The sequence below is a fragment of the Amphiprion ocellaris genome, chromosome 6 (genome assembly GCF_022539595.1).
Source record: "Amphiprion ocellaris isolate individual 3 ecotype Okinawa chromosome 6, ASM2253959v1, whole genome shotgun sequence".
Lineage (NCBI taxonomy): Eukaryota > Metazoa > Chordata > Actinopteri > Pomacentridae > Amphiprion > Amphiprion ocellaris.
In genome coordinates this window covers 1,639,497-1,659,610 of record NC_072771.1, presented here as the reverse complement: position 1 = coordinate 1,659,610, position 20,114 = coordinate 1,639,497, and the positions used below count along the sequence as shown (strand labels likewise).

At 37.5% G+C, this 20,114-nt stretch overlaps 1 protein-coding gene across 3 annotated transcripts; it reads left to right on the top strand.

The window, feature by feature from the left end:
• The first annotated feature begins 8,161 nt into the window (after positions 1-8,161).
• LOC111579834 (protein eva-1-like) lies at positions 8,162-19,816 on the top strand. 3 transcript variants are annotated; one of them, XM_055011108.1, is made up of 8 exons: positions 8,189-8,377; positions 9,974-10,057; positions 11,255-12,312; positions 14,603-14,638; positions 14,716-14,766; positions 16,662-16,803; positions 17,469-17,620; positions 19,709-19,816. In XM_055011108.1, exons 3-8 carry the CDS (start codon positions 12,282-12,284, stop codon positions 19,735-19,737), a joined length of 441 nt encoding a protein of 146 aa, XP_054867083.1. In that variant the 5' UTR covers positions 8,189-8,377; positions 9,974-10,057; positions 11,255-12,281; the 3' UTR covers positions 19,738-19,816. The 3 variants fall into 3 exon arrangements, with proteins under 3 accessions (XP_054867082.1, XP_054867081.1, XP_054867083.1); XM_055011107.1 differs by lacking the exons at positions 11,255-12,312; positions 14,603-14,638; positions 14,716-14,766; ... (1 more) ...; positions 17,469-17,620; positions 19,709-19,816 and adding an exon at positions 10,561-11,197 and having other exon boundaries at positions 8,162-8,377; XM_055011106.1 differs by lacking the exons at positions 11,255-12,312; positions 14,603-14,638; positions 14,716-14,766; ... (1 more) ...; positions 17,469-17,620; positions 19,709-19,816 and adding an exon at positions 10,558-11,197 and having other exon boundaries at positions 8,162-8,377.
• The last annotated feature ends 298 nt before the right edge of the window (positions 19,817-20,114 follow it).

Sequence of the window (20,114 nt, the reverse complement as noted above, 5' to 3'; positions counted from 1 at the left end):
ATCTTTGTAGTTGTTTTTTTTTTTTAATTTTGTGGTTGTTTTTGTATCTTTGTAGTTGATTTTGTGTGTTTGTGGTTGTTTTTTGTGTCTGTGGTTATTTTTGTGGTAGTTTTTTAATCTTTTTGTTTGTTTTTTGTGTCTTTGTGGTTGTTTTTTGTATCTTTGTGGTTGTTTTTGTATCTTTGTGGTTGTTTTTTGTATCTTTGTACTGCTTCCATGTCTCTTTGCTGTTGTGTATCCTGTTTGTGTTGTTTTTGCATCCCTATCAGAACATTATTGTCTCTTCCTGCTCTGTTTGTGAATCTTTGCAGTGTATTTGTGTGTATTTTCTGTTTTGTGTTGCTGTCAGCTGAAGCCTCAGTTTGTGCGTCTCGGTAAACAGAGGAACGTTTGTGTCGTCATGGAATTCAAAGCAGCTGTTTAATTGTTGTGTGTTTACTGGAAGCGTCGTCACGTTTCCTCAGACTCTAAGTGGTCGGTTCAGGCCTTCATCATCATCATCATCATCATCATCACCATCGTCATCATCATCATCGTCACCATCATCGTCATCATCATCATCATCACCATCATCATCATCGTCACCATCATCATCATCATCACCATCATCATCGTCATATCATCATCATCATCACCATCACCATCATCATCATCATCTTCATCATCGTCACCATCATCATCATCATCGTCACCGTCATCATCATCGTCATCATCATCATCACCATCATCATCATCATCATCATCATCGTCACCGTCATCATCATCATCACCATCATCATCATCATCACCATCATCATCATCATCATCATCATCATTGTCACCGTCATCATCATCATCACCATCATCATCACCATCACCATCATCATCATCATCATCATCATCATCGTCATCATCATCGTCATCATCATCACCATCATCGTCACCATCATCATCATCATCATCATCATTATAGAGCCTCCAGAATATTTTTCCTCATGATCTCTGTACTTAATTTTTCTGATTCTTTGTGTTTGTTTTACAATTAGTTGTGGTTGTTTTTATGTCTGCTCTTCATTGTTTTTCACATTTTTCTGGTCATCTTTTGTGTCCATTTTACTTCTGTTGTTTACTTGGTTCTGTCATTTTGTGTCTTCTTGGTATTTCTGAGTGCATTTGTGGTAGTTTTACATCTTTTTGTGTTCATTGTGTGTCTCTTTTTCATTGTTTTGATCATTTTTTGTGTTGTCGTGATTGTTTTGTGTCTATTTGTGCTCATTTTACGTCTCTTTCATTAGGTTGTCTGGTCTTTTGTGTGTCTCTGTGTTGTTGTGTTCATTTTATGTCACCTTTTAGTTGGTTTTGTGTCTCTGTGGTCGATTTGTGAGTCTCTGCAGTCATTTTATGTCTATTTGTGTTGATTTTGCACCTCATTTTTCATAGTTTTCCATCTTTTCCGGCCAGTTTTTGTTTTTTGTGATCTCTCTTAGCTGTTTCTATTTATCTTGTGTTGTGTTTTGTTTAACTGTGTGTCAGTTTGTGAGTCTTTTAGTCATTTTGCATCTCTTTGTCACATCTTTTCTGCCTAATTGCAGACCTTTCATTTCTGTTTGTACTGACTCAGTGTGTATTTGTTTCATTCACGTTTTTCATCGGTTTCCACCTCTTCTGGTTGTTTTTGTGGCTGTTTTCTATTTTGTTGTGTTCATTTTGCCTTTGTTTTTTAGCAGTTTGTGTCTCATTCTGGACTTTTTGATTCTATTTTCTCCGTTTTAATGCTTCTTTATGGTTGTGCATCTGTTTGTGTTAGTTTTGTGTCGATTCTCGTCTGTTTCTGCTCATTTCTATGAGTCTTTGCAGTCATTTTACGCCTATCTGTGTTTATTTTGCAGCTATTTTTCATAGATTTGCTCCTTTTCTGGTTATTTTCTGTCTCTTGTGGATGTTTGATTGATTTGCCGACAGGAAATCGTCACTTTTTCACAACATGCTTTTTAATTTCCCTCTCCTCTAGTATCTTTTTTTGTATTTTCATTTCTTGCCTCGACTTCTTTCCTGTTTTCTGTCTCCTTGCTTCCACTAAAATGTTCTTTTCTTTCCGTCCTGTCGTTCTCCGGTGCTTGTTCAGTGTCGTTGTGTAACAGCCTCTCGCTCTGGTGTGTCGCTGCTCCTGGTTTGTGTAACTCAGTCGCTGTACATTTCCATGACTTTGCTCTGCAGAGGTGTTCCTGTTATTGTGTCCACACCCTGAGCGCGCTCAGACACGTCGTCGTGTTCGCTCTGCTGTAAAAACTAAACGAGTTCAGTTATTACGAGAAAGAAACCGACAATCTTTGAGTTTTAGCTTCTGACTCGCAGGAGTTCAGAGGAATCTTGTGTTGAGATCCTGACCAGCTGAAGCCACGCCCCCTTTTGGCCCAGGTGAAGCCACGCCCCCCGGGCAGGTGAAGCCACGCCCCCTGTGTCTGACACCGATGTGTCCTTGTATGGACTAAAGTCGGCTGAGGCTCCTCCAGGTAACACACCTGCAGCAGGAAGGAAGTCCACTTCTCCTTTTACCGGTTAATAAAACAGAAGCTTCACAACCTTTACATTAAATGCTGTCGCAGAATTTCACCTGTACCTGCATGATTTATATTCATTCATTTAATCTTTTATTCTTTAATAAATTATAAATAGCGTTGCACCTCCACTGGTTTTGCTCATCCAGATTTTCCATACCACAGAAAAACTGATTAAATGTGACGATTTCAGGAACCAAAACCTTTAAAAATGAAATATAAGAAGCTCTTTTAAGGTCTTCTCTTCACTGATTTTCACATTTTTCTGGTCATCTTTGTGTCTCTTTGTTTTTCATTCTTTTGTGTGCTTCAGACTTTCTAAAATCATTCTGGACGAAGGTTCAACTCGTGTTTTAAGACTTTTAAGAAGCTCGTTTTCAATGATTTTTGCTGCTGACTCTTTGTTTTCCTTATAAGGCCTGAAGAGCTGCAGATTCCTCTCACATATTTCTCTTTCCTGTTGCACAACGTTCAGCTGATGAACGCTGCAACTCTTCACACATAAAACACACACTAGAGGCGATGAAGCAGAGTTTGATCTGTTGCTACTCGACTGCAGTTCAGATTTTATGCTTTCACTTTGTCAAATTCATTTTGTATTAAAGGTTTATTCCACCCAAAATTCTACTTTTTATTCAAATACTTGTAGTTTTTAATGTTTATTCTACCCAAAATGCTGCTTTCTGTCTAAATACTTACAGTTTCAAAGACTTATTCCACCTAAAATACTACTTTTTGTGCAAGTCTTTATGGTTCTGAAGCAATTTTTCATCTATTTGTGTTCATTCTGCATCTTTTTTTATCAGTTTGCATCTCATTCTGGACTCTTTGATTCTAGTGTCCACAATTTAAAGGATTATTCCACCCAAAATTCTATTGTCTGTTCAATTACGTGCATTTCTAAAGGTTTATTCCACCAAAAGTACTACTTTCCCCCCACATACTAATAATTTTAGAGGTTTTGTCCACTCAGATACTATGTTCTATCCAAATACTTGCAGTTTTAAAGGTTTATTCCACCCAAAATACTACTTTCTGTTCAACTATTTATGGTTTTGCAGCAGTTTTACATCTATTTGTGTTGATTTTGCGTCTCTTTTTTATCGGTTTGCATCTCATTCTTTGATTCTATTTGTCTTTAATTTAAAGTTTTATTCCACCTAAAATACTGGTTTCTTTCTGCTCGACTGCATCTCAGATTTTGTACTTTTACTTTGCATGTTTTTTGCAGGTTTTATTTGTGCATAAAATACGTCTAACTCATCAGAAATAAAACCTTCCTCTGAATTAAACGTATGAACAAAGTAGGAGCTCACAAGGAGGTGGTTCAGAGGCGATAAAAACGTAAATTCATGATGTTTCTCTTCTATGTGCAGCTTTGGCTTGTTATTTTTTTATTTCTACTTTTAGGGTTGACAATGTGAAAGATGCACATTTTGGAGCTGCATTCTTTAGCTGCTGAACTGTTTGGGAGGCCGATCTGCAGCGGCTTCGTCCTGCAGCGTTGCAGCGGCTTCGTCCTGCAGCGTTGCAGCGGCTTCGTCCTGCAGCGTTGCAGCGGCTTCGACCTGCAGCGTTGCAGCGGCTTCGACCTGCAGCGTTGCAGCGGCTTCGACCTGCAGCGTTGCAGCGGCTTCGATCTGCAGCAGCTTCGACCTGCAGCGTTGCAGCGGCTTCGACCTGCAGCGTTGCAGCGGCTTCGTCCTGCAGCGTTGCAGCGGCTTCGACCTGCAGCGTTGCAGCAGCTTCGACCTGCAGCGTTGCAGCAGCTTCGACCTGCAGCGTTGCAGCAGCTTCGATCTGCAGCAGCTTCGACCTGCAGCGTTGCAGCAGCTTCGACCTGCAGCATTGCAGCAGCTTCGTCCTGCAGCGTTGCAGCAGCTTCGACCTGCAGCGTTGCAGCAGCTTCGACCTGCGGCAGCTTCGTCCTGCAGCGTTGCAGCAGCTTCGACCTGCAGCGTTGCAGCAGCTTCGTCCTGCAGCGTTGCAGCAGCTTCGACCTGCAGCGTTGCAGCAGCTTCGTCCTGCAGCGTTGCAGCAGCTTCGACCTGCAGCAGCTTCGACCTGCAGCGTTGCAGCAGCTTCGTCCTGCAGCGTTGCAGCAGCTTCGACCTGCAGCAGCTTCGACCTGCATCGTTGCAGCAGCTTTGACCTGCAGCGTTGCAGCAGCTTCGACCTGCAGCGTTGCAGCAGCTTCGACCTGCGGCAGCTTCGTCCTGCAGCGTTGCAGCAGCTTCGACCTGCAGCGTTGCAGCAGCTTCGACCTGCAGTCAGAACATAGTCGACATTCTCCGGCCGGTTCAGGCCTGTTCAGGGAGGAGCTTCTTCACAACCACAACTCCCACAAACTCCTTCTGTGAGACTCTGAGGATCTCTGAGGATCAAATCATGCAGCAGCACCAAGACCAAAAAAGGCGAGAAGCCGGGAGGAACTTCCTGGACTGGACGGATGTCGGAGGGAATCCGAGTGTCGGCCTGCAGAGACTTGAACCTCATCCGTCACCGTTTTGTTTAAAAGTGAACAAAGACGGAGGGATTATTTCTCATTAACAGCAGCGTTCAAGTCTCCACAGGCTGAAAAACTCTCATTCCCAGATATAAAACATGTCGGCTTCTACTCACTGAGTTTACAGATGTTCTGGAGCCAGTTTGTCCCTTTTTACAATATATAAAATGTAAAAAATATTACAGCAGCAGAGCCACCAAAAAGAAAAAATACTGTAAAATAACAGACAATAAACTTCTCATAAAAACACTGACATTTTCCAGAATTAAAATACATTTTCTCTCCTTAATTTTACATCAGATCGTGTTGATTTGCAGTAGATTTACATCCATTTGAGTTATTTTTTATTTGTTTTTTACACCTTCTGATCTCTCTGATTCTATTTCTCTTTCATTTAAAGGTTTATTCCACCCAAAATACTACTTTCTACTCAAATACTTCTAGTTTTTAATGTTTATTCCACCTAAAATACTATTTTGTAGCAGTTTTACATCCATTTGTGCTCATTCTGCATCTCTTTTTAATTGGTTTGCATCTCATCCTGGCCCCTTTGATTCTATTTGTCTTTAATTTAAAGGTTTATTCCATCTAAAATACTGGCTTCTGTCAAAAAACTTACAATTTCAAAAGTCTGTTCCACCTAAAATACTAATTTCTAATCAAATACATGCACTTTAGAAGATTTATTCCAACTGAAATACTATTTTTTTTTCAAGTACGTACAGTTGTAAAGGCTTATTCCACCCAAAATACTACTTAATGTTCAAGTACAGGGTTAATGTAAAGGGTTAGGGGTTTAAAACTAATTAAAATGTATATACATCCAGTTATAAAGATTTAATGCAACTATACTACTTTCTATCCAAATATTTATAGGTTTAAAGGTTTATTCTACCTTAAATGCTACGTTTTAAATCTAAACACTCGTAGTTTGTGTTTGTGTTCTGTCTCAGAGGATCGGTTACATCAAACATTTCTCTGTGTAACTTCAGAATAAAGCCTCATGGCGGTGAAGTGAATCCACCAAACTTCAGGGTTTGCTGCCACCAAGCGGGATTCTGTTGTTACTGCAGCGTTTGTCAAAGAACTCTGGAAGAACCAATAAAGAACATAAAACTGAGGATCTGCAGCAGAACAGCAGCAAAACTGAAGAATAAAGTCAATAATAGTGAGTTTAAACTGATGTCAGGATAAAGAGCTTTTATTTAATGTGTAAATAATCAACTCTGGATTCAGCAGAGGAAGGAAATGGTGACAGCGCCACCTACTGACCGAATCATCGCTGAACTGGGACTTTGCTTAAAGTTTTTGTCACAATGGACATATTTTGTCATGAGTTTGGACAATTTTGGGTTATTATGAACCTGTTTTCTTGTTAATTTTGGACAAATGTTGAATTATTTTAATATTTATTTATTCTTTGGTCATGTTGGTTTAATTTTGAGTCATTTTTTTAAAAAATGTCATTTTGGAAAAATGTTGTCATATAGAACAGTTTTCTATGACATTGGACGCCTTGTTTGTGGGATTTAGGACTAATTTTGGGGCTATTTTGATTTTTTGGGACAAATTTTTCACAAATGTTGAGTTATTTTGATATCTATTTATTTTTTGGCCAAATTTGGGTCATTTTGGAATTTTTCTTGCCATTTAGGACAATTTTTGTTATATAAAACTATTTTTTGGTGATTTTCGGCAACTTTGGGGGTTGTTTCGATTGTGGACATATTTTTGTCACGTTGAATAAATGCTTTTATGATTTGGACAAAATTAGAATTCTTTTGGACAGTCTGAGTTATTTTGGACAAATTTTCTTTTTCATTTTGGACAAATGTTGAGTCATTTTACTATTTATTTATTTTTTGATTATGGTGGCCTAATTTTGAGTCATTTTCAACTTTTTTGCCATTTTGAAAAAAAAATTGTCACATTAAACATATTTTTTGTGATTTAGGACAAATTTGGGGGTTATTTTGATCCTGGACATATTTTTGTAACGTTTCATGGTTTTGGACAAATTTTGAATTGTTTTGGACGAACTTTTGGATTATTTTCTTGTTAATGTTGGACAAATGTTGGAGTTATTTTGAGTCTGGACACATTTTTGTAATGTTGGACAAATGTTTTCATGGTTTTGGACAAACTTTGAATTCTTTTGGACAGTCTTTGGGTTATTTTGAACACATTTTCTTTTTCACTTTGGATAAATGTGGAGTGAATTACATTTTTTCTTTGGTCATGCTTGATCATTTTAGAGCCATTTTTATGACATATAGGATGCATCTTTATATTTAATCACATTTAAATTCTTTTTTAGGTAATTTTGAACATATTTTGAATTATTTAGATTGTTTTTCTAAACATATTTTTTCAGTACAATTTTTGGGGGGTATTTTAAATATTTTTGGGGGGTCATTTTGGACAAATGTTGAGTCACTGATGTCCATATATTTTTCTTTTTGAATATTTTTGTAGGTTTTGTCATATAACACAGGTTTTTTTGGTGTGATTTGGACAAATGTGTTAGTTTAGAGTATTTGAAAACATTAGAAGATGTGTAACTGAAGAGAGCAGCAGCTACTGAGCTGGATTTATGCTATTTTGTGCATCTTAATCCCCTGGTTGTTCTGATGAGTTTTACTTCTGTCTGGTTCACTTGCATCTCCATTTTATAATATTTGTAACTTTATAATGATGTGCCTTCTTGGCAGGTCTCCATCAAAAAACACATTTTAATCTCAAGGGACTTCCTGGTTAAAATGAAAGTTAAATGAAAATAATTTTAAGATGTTAACTTCACTTGTCTTCTTTAATTTCTAAGATTTTATATCGAAATAAAATGTGTCCCATGTTGACAGTAGTATCTGTTGAAAAGTAAGAAGTCTTCTCAGGACATGTTGTTTGATTATTCTTTTTTTCTGTATATTTTAGTGAAAGAGTTACTGTTGGTTCAGTTTTATATAACAATATATAAACACATCTATTTGTATTTCTCATGGTTTGTGTCGTCATAAATCTCTGCCAGTCTGCTGTCTGCCACAGAATCTTTCTTCATCTCCTGCCTCCATCTTTGTTTTGGTCTTTCCCGCCCTCCAACGGCCGCTGTCCAATCACAGCTCAGCAACCGTAACTAGGCGGGAGGCCTGTCAGAGATCAAAGGTGAAACGGAGCAGCAGAAATCCTCCGAGTTTAGAGGAAAGTGTCGTATTTTAGTGTTTTTCTGTAGCTGGAAGCTCCACAGCAGAGATGTGGGATGTGGATTAAACAGTGTGGAAGAGCTCAGTCAGCACTGAATCCATCAGAGAGCGACAGAAACTCCTCCGTTTGCTCCGAGGTAAGATGCTAGCTAACGCTAGCTAACGCTAGCTAGCTTAGCTGACGGCTGTTAGCCAAAAAAGACGCTGAATATTAAGTTTTAATAATTATAACTGACTTATGTAACATGTGATTAAATCTGTGGATCAAACCCACCATGTGTGAGCAAAAATCTTGAAAGAAATAATTTATTTTTCTTATCAGTGAGCTGAACACATATTAGCTAATGGATGCTACAGGGAGTCAAAGCTAAACATTAACTTCAAATATAACAATATATTGACTTCATCTGCTGTGAAACATTAATGTTTTTTCAGGTTCTGTTTGTTCTGCTCATAAGATAAGATAAACTTTATTGATCCCACAGTGGGGAAAGTTCACCGTTACAGCAGCTCCAAGGAGAAAAAAATAGTATAAACGCAGAACAGAATAAATAGAAACACACAGTGCAAAAACGCAGAGAACATTATATACACAGATTTATTTATTTTTAAGAAGCCTGTTTACATGAGGTTGAAACAGTTATTGCACATAAGTGGTCTGTATATGTGAGGGAAAAAGTGCAGCAGTAACAGAGGTAGACCAGTTATATGGCAGCATTGTAAAGTCTGACTGATGTTGGGATAAACAACCTTTGGAAACGTTCCTTCTTCCATTTAGGATGAACCAGTCTGTTGCTGAAGGAGCTTCTTAAGGAGTTCAGTCTGATGCAGAGGGTGGGAGGAGTTTCCCATGATAGAAGACAGTTTATCCAGAGCCCTCCTCTCTCCCACCACCTGAGCTGCTCTTTTTATCAGTCGGTTTTTATCATGAATAAAGTCATACGCTACCTGATGCTTGTTTTGGGACTAAAACTGAAACTATTCATTAATTAGCTCTGAACTAGTAAATTAATTACCAGCTTTTTTGTTAAGCAGTTAATCTATTTTTCCTTTCATTAGAACAGTTTAATTTCTGTTATTGCAGCTTCTTTTCAAGTGTCAATATTTTGTTTCTTTCTCTATGACAGTAAACAGAATTTCTTTGATTTGTGGACAAAACAAGACTTTTGACATCTTGGACTTTGGAGAAACACTGATATTTTAAACATTTTCTGACATTTTATAGACCAAATAACAAATTAAATAATTGGGAAAATAATCCACAAATTATACAATAAAGAAAATAATTCTTAGATAAAGCCCTTGTTGGAACTGATCAGCTTTTCCCTCTTTATTAATGTCCTCTTCAGTCACTAAATATTATAATTATTCTGTAAATGTAGCTCTAATGCAGATTGTGTTCCTCTCTGTTATCTTCTGTCTGGTATTTATGAACTGTTACTGCAGATATTTTCTGTTATTTCCTCCAAATATTGCTCTGATGTTCAGATCTAGATTTGAAGTTTTAAATGTTGGCAGATACAGCAACAGGAACCAAAGAGACTAAACAGAATCAGCTTTAATGGCCAAATACGTCCACAACATACAAGGAATTCAGTTTCTTCTGTTGGTGTCACTCTAGGAATGAGGTCAGAGGTGGGGAGTTGATTACTGCATGTTTTTCAGGTTGATAACAGGTGGGGTGTTGCAGGTATTTAAACAAACTTTTGAGTTGTTGTTGTGTTCCATCCCAGATCTCTGATGGTCTGCTGCCAGTTGCTGTGATTCTCCATCCTTTGGGTGCTGATGTGCCCTTTGCTTTGACTCCCAGGCAGCCGGTAAGACTGAGTCACTGCAGTTTGCTGTTTTATCTTCAGGATATTTAGTGCTTTAGATCAGTTCAGCATTTATTAGTGCAGTTAGTTAATGCTGCTTTGGGTTTGGTCAATCCCAGTATGCCTCGGTCCCAGCAGGCCTCGGTCCCAGTATGCCTCGGTCCCAGCAGGCCTCGGTCCCAGTATGCTTCGGTCCCAGCAGGCCTCGGTCCCAGTATGCCTCGGTCCCAGCAGGCCTCGGTCCCAGTATGCTTCGGTCCCAGCAGGCCTCGGTCCCAGTATGCCTCGGTCCCAGCAGGCCTCGGTCCCAGTATGCCTCGGTCCCAGCAGGCCTCGGTCCCAGTATGCCTCGGTCCCAGCAGGCCTCGGTCCCAGTATGCTTCGGTCCCAGCAGGCCTCGGTCCCAGTATGCCTCGGTCCCAGCAGGCCTCGGTCCCAGTATGCTTCGGTCCCAGCAGGCCTCGGTCCCAGTATGCCTCGGTCCCAGCAGGCCTCGGTCCCAGCAGGCCTCGGTCCCAGTATGCTTCGGTCCCAGCAGGCCTCGGTCCCAGTATGCTTCGGTCCCAGCAGGCCTCGGTCCCAGTATGCTTCGGTCCCAGCAGGCCTCGGTCCCAGTATGCTTCGGTCCCAGCAGGCCTCGGTCCCAGCAGGCCTCGGTCCCAGCAGGCCTCGGTCCCAGCAGGCCTCGGTCCCAGTATGCCTCGGTCCCAGTATGCCTCGGTCCCAGTATGCCTCGGTCCCAGTATGCCTCGGTCCCAGTATGCCTCGGTCCCAGTATGCCTCGGTCCCAGTATGCCTCGGTCCCAGTATGCCTCGGTCCCAGTATGCCTCGGTCCCAGTATGCCTCGGTCCCAGTATGCTTCGGTCCCAGTATGCTTCGGTCCCAGTATGCCTCGGTCCCAGCAGCCTCAGCAGACGTCCAGGTGTCGCCTCATAAATTCCAGAGCCCCTCATAACTCAGCAGGACGTTCTGGAAACGTTGCAGACGTCAACGTGGAGGAAACAAACCTGGAGGCTCATTTATGGCTTTCATGTCGCAGTTTTTAATTTTCAGACACAGCAGGGAGTCATTTTGGACATTTTTTAAAAAAAATTCTGATGTTATTGTGACCCAGAGAGATGAAATAAAAACATTAAAAAGTTCCTATTCTGGTTTTTAGTTCCTCTTTCCCTTCAGTGTTTGATAAAACTAACTTTTAGTCCAGGTAATAAACTACAAACCAGATGTTGTCAGAAGTCAGCGGGTGAAGCGGACGGACATCCCGTTGTCAAGAACAAAAGAAAGAACAAGATGATTCACAACATGAAGAAGAGGTATGAGGAGGAAACTAGAAGGTAAGATATTAATGAATTCAGACAGAAGTACTGAAGAAGTGATCTGGAGCTGAATAACAACTGTTCTAACCTGTTTAAAACGACTCAAAATCACTTAAAACTTGTTCAAAATGATTATTAAAAAAAAGTCCAAAATCAGATAAAGTCTGTCCTCAGTGACTTGAAACCTGCCTGGAAGGACTCAGAACTGTTCAAAATGACAATAATTGATAATTATTGGCCGTTTAAAATGGGAAAAACCTGCAAAGGTTTGACCAGATTTTGTGTCCGAAATCAGATAAAGGTTCCAGTTTTTAGATATTTAGATTTGAACTCTGTTTAAGATGATTCCAAACTAAAAGAAATAAACCCAAATTCTCCAGAATTATGTGAAATCTGATGAGAAATATGTCAAAAATAAGATAAAAAGCTGACTTGAAACTTGGTCAGAATGACTCAAAATTACCAAAAAGGACTCCAAATTTATCCGAGATTAGTCAAAATTGCATAAAACTTGTTAAAAATGATAAAAATGTGTCCAAAATTTGATAAAAACTGACCTAAAATTGGTCAGAATGACTCAATGTGTCCAAAATAACAATAAATTAGTCATTAATTTAAATCAGCTGTTGTTCTACAGATATTAGTTGCTGTTTTCACTTTTTTACAGTATTTTCTGTGTTTTGAACAGATTCTGCTGCAGATTTACGTGTTTTTCTTTCAGTTTCCATCCTGAAGGTGAACACGTCCAGATGTTGTGAAGCCTCCAGATGTTTTTATGGAGGCTTTTACGGTCCACCACATGTGGGTCGGGAGGCCCCGCATACCTGACAGGCGTCTGCACGTCTGCCGGCGTAAATTAGAGGAAGACGTTTAAAAAGGAAGCCGTCCTGCTGCAGAGACAGACGGCAGGATGGTTCCTCTGAGGCTGCTCGCCTTCAGCTGTGAGTATCTCATCTTCTCCATCAGGAGGTTAGAGTCTGTAGATCTGACTTATTCTGGATCCATTTACTCATTTTAGACATTATTCTGTTATTATAATACATTTACAGTCATTTCAACCACATTTAAAGTCATTTCATCGACTCTGTTTTAATCATTTGAGGACAATTTGAGGCTGATTTGAAAGTATTTTTGTCATTTTGGATATTTATTAATTTTAGACGTTATTCTGTCATTTTTAATATGTCTAGAGTCATTTTAGACACATTTAAAGTCATTTCATGGACTATTTTTTAATAATTTGGGAGAAGTTTAAAGCTGGTTTGAAGTTTCTCAAAGTGAAAAATCAGAACACTTGAATTTTCAGTCATTTTAGATATTTATTTATGCATTTTGGACCGGTTTTGAGTGATTTCAGGCATATTTTTAGTCATTTTAGATATTATTCTGTCACTTTGAACATGTTTAGAGTCACTTTATATAGATATTTGCTGCTATAAACTGATCAGGACCCACAGAGACGTAATAACTTTAAATAGTTCATATTTTTGGTTTGAAAACTTGGATTTTGAGTCATTTTGGATATTTGTTTATGTATTTTGGACCACTTTTAAGTGATTTCAGGCATATTTTCACTCATTTTGGACATTATACTGTTATTTTAATACATTTAAAATCATTTCATGGCTGTTTTTTAATCATTTGAGGACAATTTGAAGCTGGTTTGAAAGGTTTTTTTTGTCATTTTGGATATTTATTTATTAATTTCGGACATTATTCTGTCATTTTTAATACATTTACAGTTATTTTATTCATATTTTTGCTGCTATAAACTGATCAGGACCCACACAGACATAATAAAAATATTAAATAGTTCATGTTTTTGTGTCTGTTTAGATTATTTAGTCTGAAAACTTGGATTTTAGGGTCATTTTGGATATTTATTTATTCATTTTGGACCATTTTTGAGTGATTTCATTCATTTTTTTACTCATTTTGAACATTATTCTGATATTTTTAATACATTTATAGTCATTTTATAAAGATTTAGAGTCATTTCAAGGACTGTTTTAATCATTTGAGGAAAATTTTCAGCTTGTTTGAAAGTTTTCTTGTAATTTCGAGTATTTATTTATTTATTTTGTACAAGTTTTCAGTGATTTCAGGCATTTTTTTAAAATTCATTTTGGACATTTTTCTGTCATTTTAAATACATTTCTGTTTCCTGATTCACTAACTATTCATTGTGGACAATTCTTGGATGATTTTCTTTTTTTATATATATATTTTGAATTATTTGGGGATTTTTTTGACATTCTATTTTAAAAATCGATCATTTTGGACCATTTTTAAATAATTTGAGGCAAAAACTGAGGTCATTTTGAGTATTTTTTGTGCATATTCTGTAAATTTTTGCTCATTTCAGACATTGTTTTGTAATTATAAATAATTTTACAGTAACTTTGGACAAACTAAGTCCTTTTGCACATTCTTTGCATCATTTTAGACACGTTATAGTGAGTGTTTATTAACTTATCATGACCCATAGAGACAATAGACACAACATAGTTCATATTCTGCTTTTTGATGCCTGTAAAAAATACACAAACTTAGATTCTGAGTCATTTTGAATATTTATTTATGCATTTTGTATGTTTTGTTATGTTATTTTGTAAGTTTTGAGTGATTTGGGGCATATTTTCACTCATTTTAGACATTATTCTGTGATTTTTAATACATTCAGAGTAATTTTAGACAGATACAAATAAACAAATGAAAACATTTTCAACACATTCTTGTCATTTTTTTAATTTAGTAATTTCAAGACATTTTTGTCCTTTTGGAAGGTTTCCTAAATTAGCTGTTGATGTATTTTTTTATTGTTAAATTAGCTGAACATGAGCTGATCCCAGATGGAGGTTTTCTAAGATCATTGTATTGCACGGCGGAGGCATCATCATCATGCTTCATTCCAGTTAAACACCACCTGAAGTCTAGTTTAAGTCTAATTTAAAGTAAAAAGCTGAAGATTTTATCCTCAAAAATCATCAAAATGTCAAAACTACAGAAGATTTTTTTTCCTTATTTTTAGGTAACTGTGAACATGTACGTTGTAATTGAAGAACACGTATGTTATAAATGGAGAACATGTATGTTGTAAATGGAGAACATGTATGTTGTAAATGGAGAACATGTATGTTGTAAATGGAGAACATGTATGTTGTAAACTGTGAACACGTATGTTGTAATGAATGAAATGTGACAAACTGATGATCTGTGTTGTGTTTTCAGTGCTGGCTGCAGCCTGGTATCTGACACCAGCTACTGGTGAGTTTCTAACGTTGCTGCTAAAAACAGAGTCGTGTTGTTTTAATAAAAATAATAAATCATTGTGTTTCTGCCAGACGGAGACGTGATCTACGCCTGCCTCAATGAAACTGCTGAGATGTCCTGTGGTAAGAAAAACTGAAACACAGTCATCTAGACAATAAATATGCATTAAATTCATCCACCTGCTGACTTTACGCTCACAAAAACCTATCCAACATGATGAAATTCATCCAGAATGATGCAAAAATTATATAAAGTGGCTTAAAATGTGTCCACAATTACTGCAAACATAATCAAAATGACAGCGTACTCTATAAAATGACTTATAAATTTTGTGCCTCAAAATTACTCAAAAATTTTCCAAAATAACTAAAAATGTCAACAAAATGACTCAAAAATTGTATAAAGTGGCTTAAAATGTGTCCATAATTACTGCAAACATCATCAAAATCACAGAATAATGTCTAAAGTGTCTTAAAAACTGCACTAAATAACTAAAAGAAAAAGTTTCTCTAAATACGCGTAAAATTAATCAAAAATATCCAATGTGACAAAAATTCTTGAAATTTCATTTTTAAAAAATTCTAAGTTGACAAAAACATTATTGAGTCATTTTCTAAATTTAAACAAAAACAAAAACTTTATGTTATAGATCCAGTAGGTTTGATTTTTATCTTAGTCTCTCTTGTCATCTTTGTGTTATTTTGTAAAATTTGTGTGATTTTGTCTCATTTTTGTCCTATTTTGTTTTGCCTCAGTTGTGTAATTTTGTGTCTCATTTTTGTCCTATTTTGTTTTGCCTCAGTTGTGTAATTTTGTGTCTCATTTTTGTCATTTCTTGTCTTGTTTTTGTAAATTTTTGGTCTCTTTTTTGTCATTTTTTAATCTAATTTGTGTAATTTTGTCTCATTTTTGTCATTTTGTGTCTAATTTTTGTCATTTTTTTGGGCTAGTTTTGTCGTTTTTTGTCTAACGTTTAATTTTGTCTCATTTTTGTTATTTTTTGTCTAGTTTTTGTCGTTTTGTGTCTCATTTTTAGTCTTGTTTTCATCATGTTTTCTCATTTTTTCATTTGTTGTCTTATTTGAGTAATTTAGTCTATTTTTGTCATTTTTTTGTCTCATTTTTGTCTAATTTCTGTCATTTTGTGTTTCATTCTGGTCATTGAATATGTCTTTGGGACAGTTTTATCTCTGTGTGTTCACTTAGTGTCTGCTTTTTTGTCATTGTTTTGTGTCGTATTTTGTCATTTTGTGTCTCTTTGTGGTGGTTTTGTCTCCACATGCTGTATATGTAACAGTAGAAAGATGTTTCACCAGCTGAATGGATCTCCAACAACCTGCTGCTCTGTTCACTGTTTCTGAGCCGTGCTGCATTTATTTTATTGGTTTTCCTCTCAGTCTCTCTTGTCGTCTGTTTTGTGTCTAGTTTGTGTTGCTTTGTGTCTAGTTTGTGTTGCTTTGTGTCTAGTTTGTGTTGTTGTGTCTGGTATTGATCATTTCATGCAACAGTTTAGTCTTTAAATATTGAACTCTTTAATGTCGGTGCCTCCACAGCTCTGCTCCCTGAACGTCTGAAGGTTTCCACACCTTGTTTTTTGTGATGCTGCTCCTTTCTCCTCCAGATGTTGTTTTTTATGATGCTGCTCCTTTCTCCTCCAGATGTTGTTTTTTATGATGCTGCTCCTTTCTCCTCCAGATGTTGTTTTTTATGATGCTGCTCCTTTCTCCTCCAGATGTTGTTTTTTGTTATGCTGCTCCTTTCTCCTCCAGATGTTGTTTTTTGTGATGCTGCTCCTTTCTCCTCCAGATGTTGTGTTTTGTGATGCTGCTCCTTTCTCCTCCAGATGTTTTTTGTGATGCTGCTCCTTTCTCCTCCAGATGTTTTTTGTGATGCTGCTCCTTTCTCCTCCAGATGTTTTTTGTGATGCTGCTCCTTTCTCCTCCAGATGTTGTTTTTTGTGATGCTGCTCCTCTCCTCCAGATGTTGCTTTTTGTGACGCTGCTCGTCTCTCCTGCAGATGTTGGCAGTAAGATAAACCTGGACCACATCCTCTATAAGGTGGGCGTGGGGACGAGGTGTGGGGAGGGAAAACGCCACCCGGACGACGGACCCGACACCTTCTGCTCCTTCCCCTGGGCCGAGATGGTGGTGGAGGACCTGTAAGGAAACTAGCTTATCTCAAGATACATGAAGGAAGAACTTCCTCCAGTAGCTGCAGAGTTTCTGTGTCCAGTTTAGGGAAATGAAATAGGAAGACTTAATGTCAGTAAGAAGTATTTATCATCCTCAGAAGTTCTCCACTTTTATTGCTTATCAACACTGAATAACAATAAAAAAGGCTCTTTAATGTCAAAATAAAAACAGATTTGGAACATGAATAAATCTGACTAGAGCAGGACATCCTCAAACTAAGTGATCGAGAAGAAAGAGTCTAGTGAGGGATGCCACCAAGACTCCTATGACTCCTCTGAAGGAGTTCCAGCTTCAGACTGTTCATCCAACAACTACTCTCCATTCTTGGTGGCAACATCATGATATGAAGCATGGTGGTGGCAGCATCATGATGTGAAGCTTGGTGGTGGCAGCATCATGATGTTTAAGCATGGTGGTGGCAGTATTATGTGGGGATGTTTCTCATTCTTAGGGAACCTTAGGAGAACTGAGACTTGGAGATGTTTTCTCTCTGTTTCTGTTGGTTCTGTTATTCTAATCAGAGGAACTGAAGTCTTGTGGAACTAGAAGATGTGGACCATGTTCTCATGATGTTTCTGCTCTACTGTTTAGTTCTCTAAATGAGACTCCTACTATCTGGTTGTTTCTGCAGCTGTGGCAGCAGGAGGTCCTGTAAGGTTCCCGTCACTGAGCGGGTCTTTGGAGAATATCCCTGTCAGGAGGAGACCAGGTACCTGGAGGTGTCCTACACCTGTGTTAAACCTCCTACCCCTCCTCCTCCACCTCCTCCACCCAAACCTGAATGTACGTACAACACACACTGTCAACAGTAAAACCTTTCTCCTTTAACCTCAGAGCAGGTCTTCATCCTGGATGTTCAGGTCATTAAAGGTCCATGAGTTCTACCTTCATACTGGGAATATTTCCAGAGTTCCAGGTTCTTGAAGTCCATAGAGGAGAACGTCCCCTGGAGAAAGTTCTAGAGTAGACCGACTGACAACTAGACAGTTGTAGGCAGGTCTACTCTAGAACTTTCTCTAGATGTCAGTAGGTCTACTCTAGAACTTTCTCCAGTTGTCAGTAGGTCTACTCTAGAACTTTCTCCAGTTGTCAGTAGGTCTACTCTAAAACTTTCTCCAGTTGTAGGCAGGTCTACTCTAGAACTTTCTCCAGTTGTAGGCAGGTCTACTCTAGAACTTTCTCCAGATGTCGGTAGGTCTATTCTAGAACTTTCTCCAGTTGTCAGTAGGTCTACTCTAGAACTTTCTCCAGTTGTCAGTAGATCTACTCTAGAACTTTCTCCAGTTGTCAGTAGATCTACTCTAGAACTTTCTGCAGTTGTCAGTAGGTCTACTCTAGAACTTTCTGCAGTTGTCGATAGGTCTATTCTAGAACTTTCTCCAGTTGTCAGTAGGTCTACTCTAGAACTTTCTCCAGTTGTCAGTAGATCTACTCTAGAACTTTCTCCAGTTGTCAGTAGATCTACTCTAGAACTTTCTGCAGTTGTCAGTAGGTCTACTCTAGAACTTTCTCCAGTTGTCGATAGGTCTACTCTAGAACTTTCTCCAGGGGACGTTCTCCTTTCCTGCTTCCAGTCTTTAAGTTTAGTCTCACTTAGAACATTCCAGGTCCTTGAAGTCCATAGAGGAGGGTCCAGATTTATCACTTTTTAATGGACTTTTTCCATCATTTCTGAGCCTCAGAACTTCATCAGTCCAGCAGATAGAACCATGACATTTAGGAGGCGAAACACATCTGAGTTCTGGTGAAAACAGACACCAGATCAGTTTAACTTCATCCAGGATTCTCAGTCTGAACGCTCACTGAAGTTTGATCAGTGTTGGACCATTTTTGACTCATTCTGGAGAACTACTAAGTCAATTTGAAAGTTTGTTTTATCATTTTTTTGGACAAATCTGAAAAAATTTGGAACCATTTTTGCGTAATTTTGTATGTTTTGCCATTTTGAATAGTTTTTTGAGACTTGTCTGACAAATATTGAGAATTTTGATGTGATTTTTATGTAGTTTTGGACGACTTTAATGACATTTTGAGCAATTTCTGATCAATGAAAAACACATTGGAGTTCTGTTAAAAACTGCCAAAAAAAGTCCAAATTTTTTGTTCTTTTGGACAAATTTGAACAATTTAGGACTTCCATGTAATTTTGAACATTTCTTTGAGTCATGAGTGTTTTCTGAACCTTTTTATTCATTTTCTTAACTTTGTTTTATTATTAATGATCAAAGTTCTCCCTTCATACCAAGTCATTATTTGCATTTTCAAAAGATTTGAAGTAATTTTATACATTATTCTGTTATTTTTAATACATTTACAGTCATTTCAGACAGATTTAAAGTCATTTCAAGGACTAATTTCTAATAATTTGAGGCAAATTTGAAGCTGGTTTGAGAGTTTTTTGGCCTTTTGAGCAAATTTTTAGTAATTTCAGACATTTCTCTGTCATTTCAGACATAGGTTTTTGTCCATTTCATGCAAATTTTCAGATATCGTTCTGTCATTTTCAATGGATTGGAAGTAATTTTGGACAATTTTTAAGTTATTCTGAAATGATTTTGTCATTCTGGATATTTATTTATTCATTTTGGACCAGTTTTGAGTGATATCAGACATATTTTCAATCATTTGGACATTATTCTGTTATTTTTAAGCTTCCCACTGTGACAAAAAACTGCTAAAATGATTTTACAACTGTCTAAAATACCTGAAACCTTTCAGAAATTGAACAAATAAACATCAAAATTGAGTCAAAAATGACTCGAAAGTCGACTAAAAGTGTCCAAAATGATTCTAAATCTGTCCTAAAGGAGTTTAAAAATTGAAACAAAATTACCAAAGAAGTTAAAAAATCTTCTTCTTGTTCCTCTACAGGTGAAGAAAACCCAGCAGCTGAAGCCTGAAGATCAACGTTCAGCTCCTCAGACTTTATTCTGTAAAAAAAAACCTGAATCAATAAAAGTTTTCCTCTTTTGTCGTTCATTCTGTGAAATAAACGGTTTTCTGTGTATTTTAGGACTGAAACTGAACAAAAACATGTTTTATTGATGGTTGTTTTTCTTTGTTTTGTCCAAAAATCTTCAGTTTCCTGTCAGTTTCCTCTCTGACAGTAAATATTCAGAGTCGCAGAGTTTACTGTTTTTTATTCAAATTTCACTTAAGTCGATGAATTAATCATCAGAATATTTGTATTTTAAAGTTCAAACCAAATGTCCCGTAAATATTTTAATAAAAGTCTGAAAAATGTCCCCAAAGATTAAGTAAAAACTGTAAAAAAAAT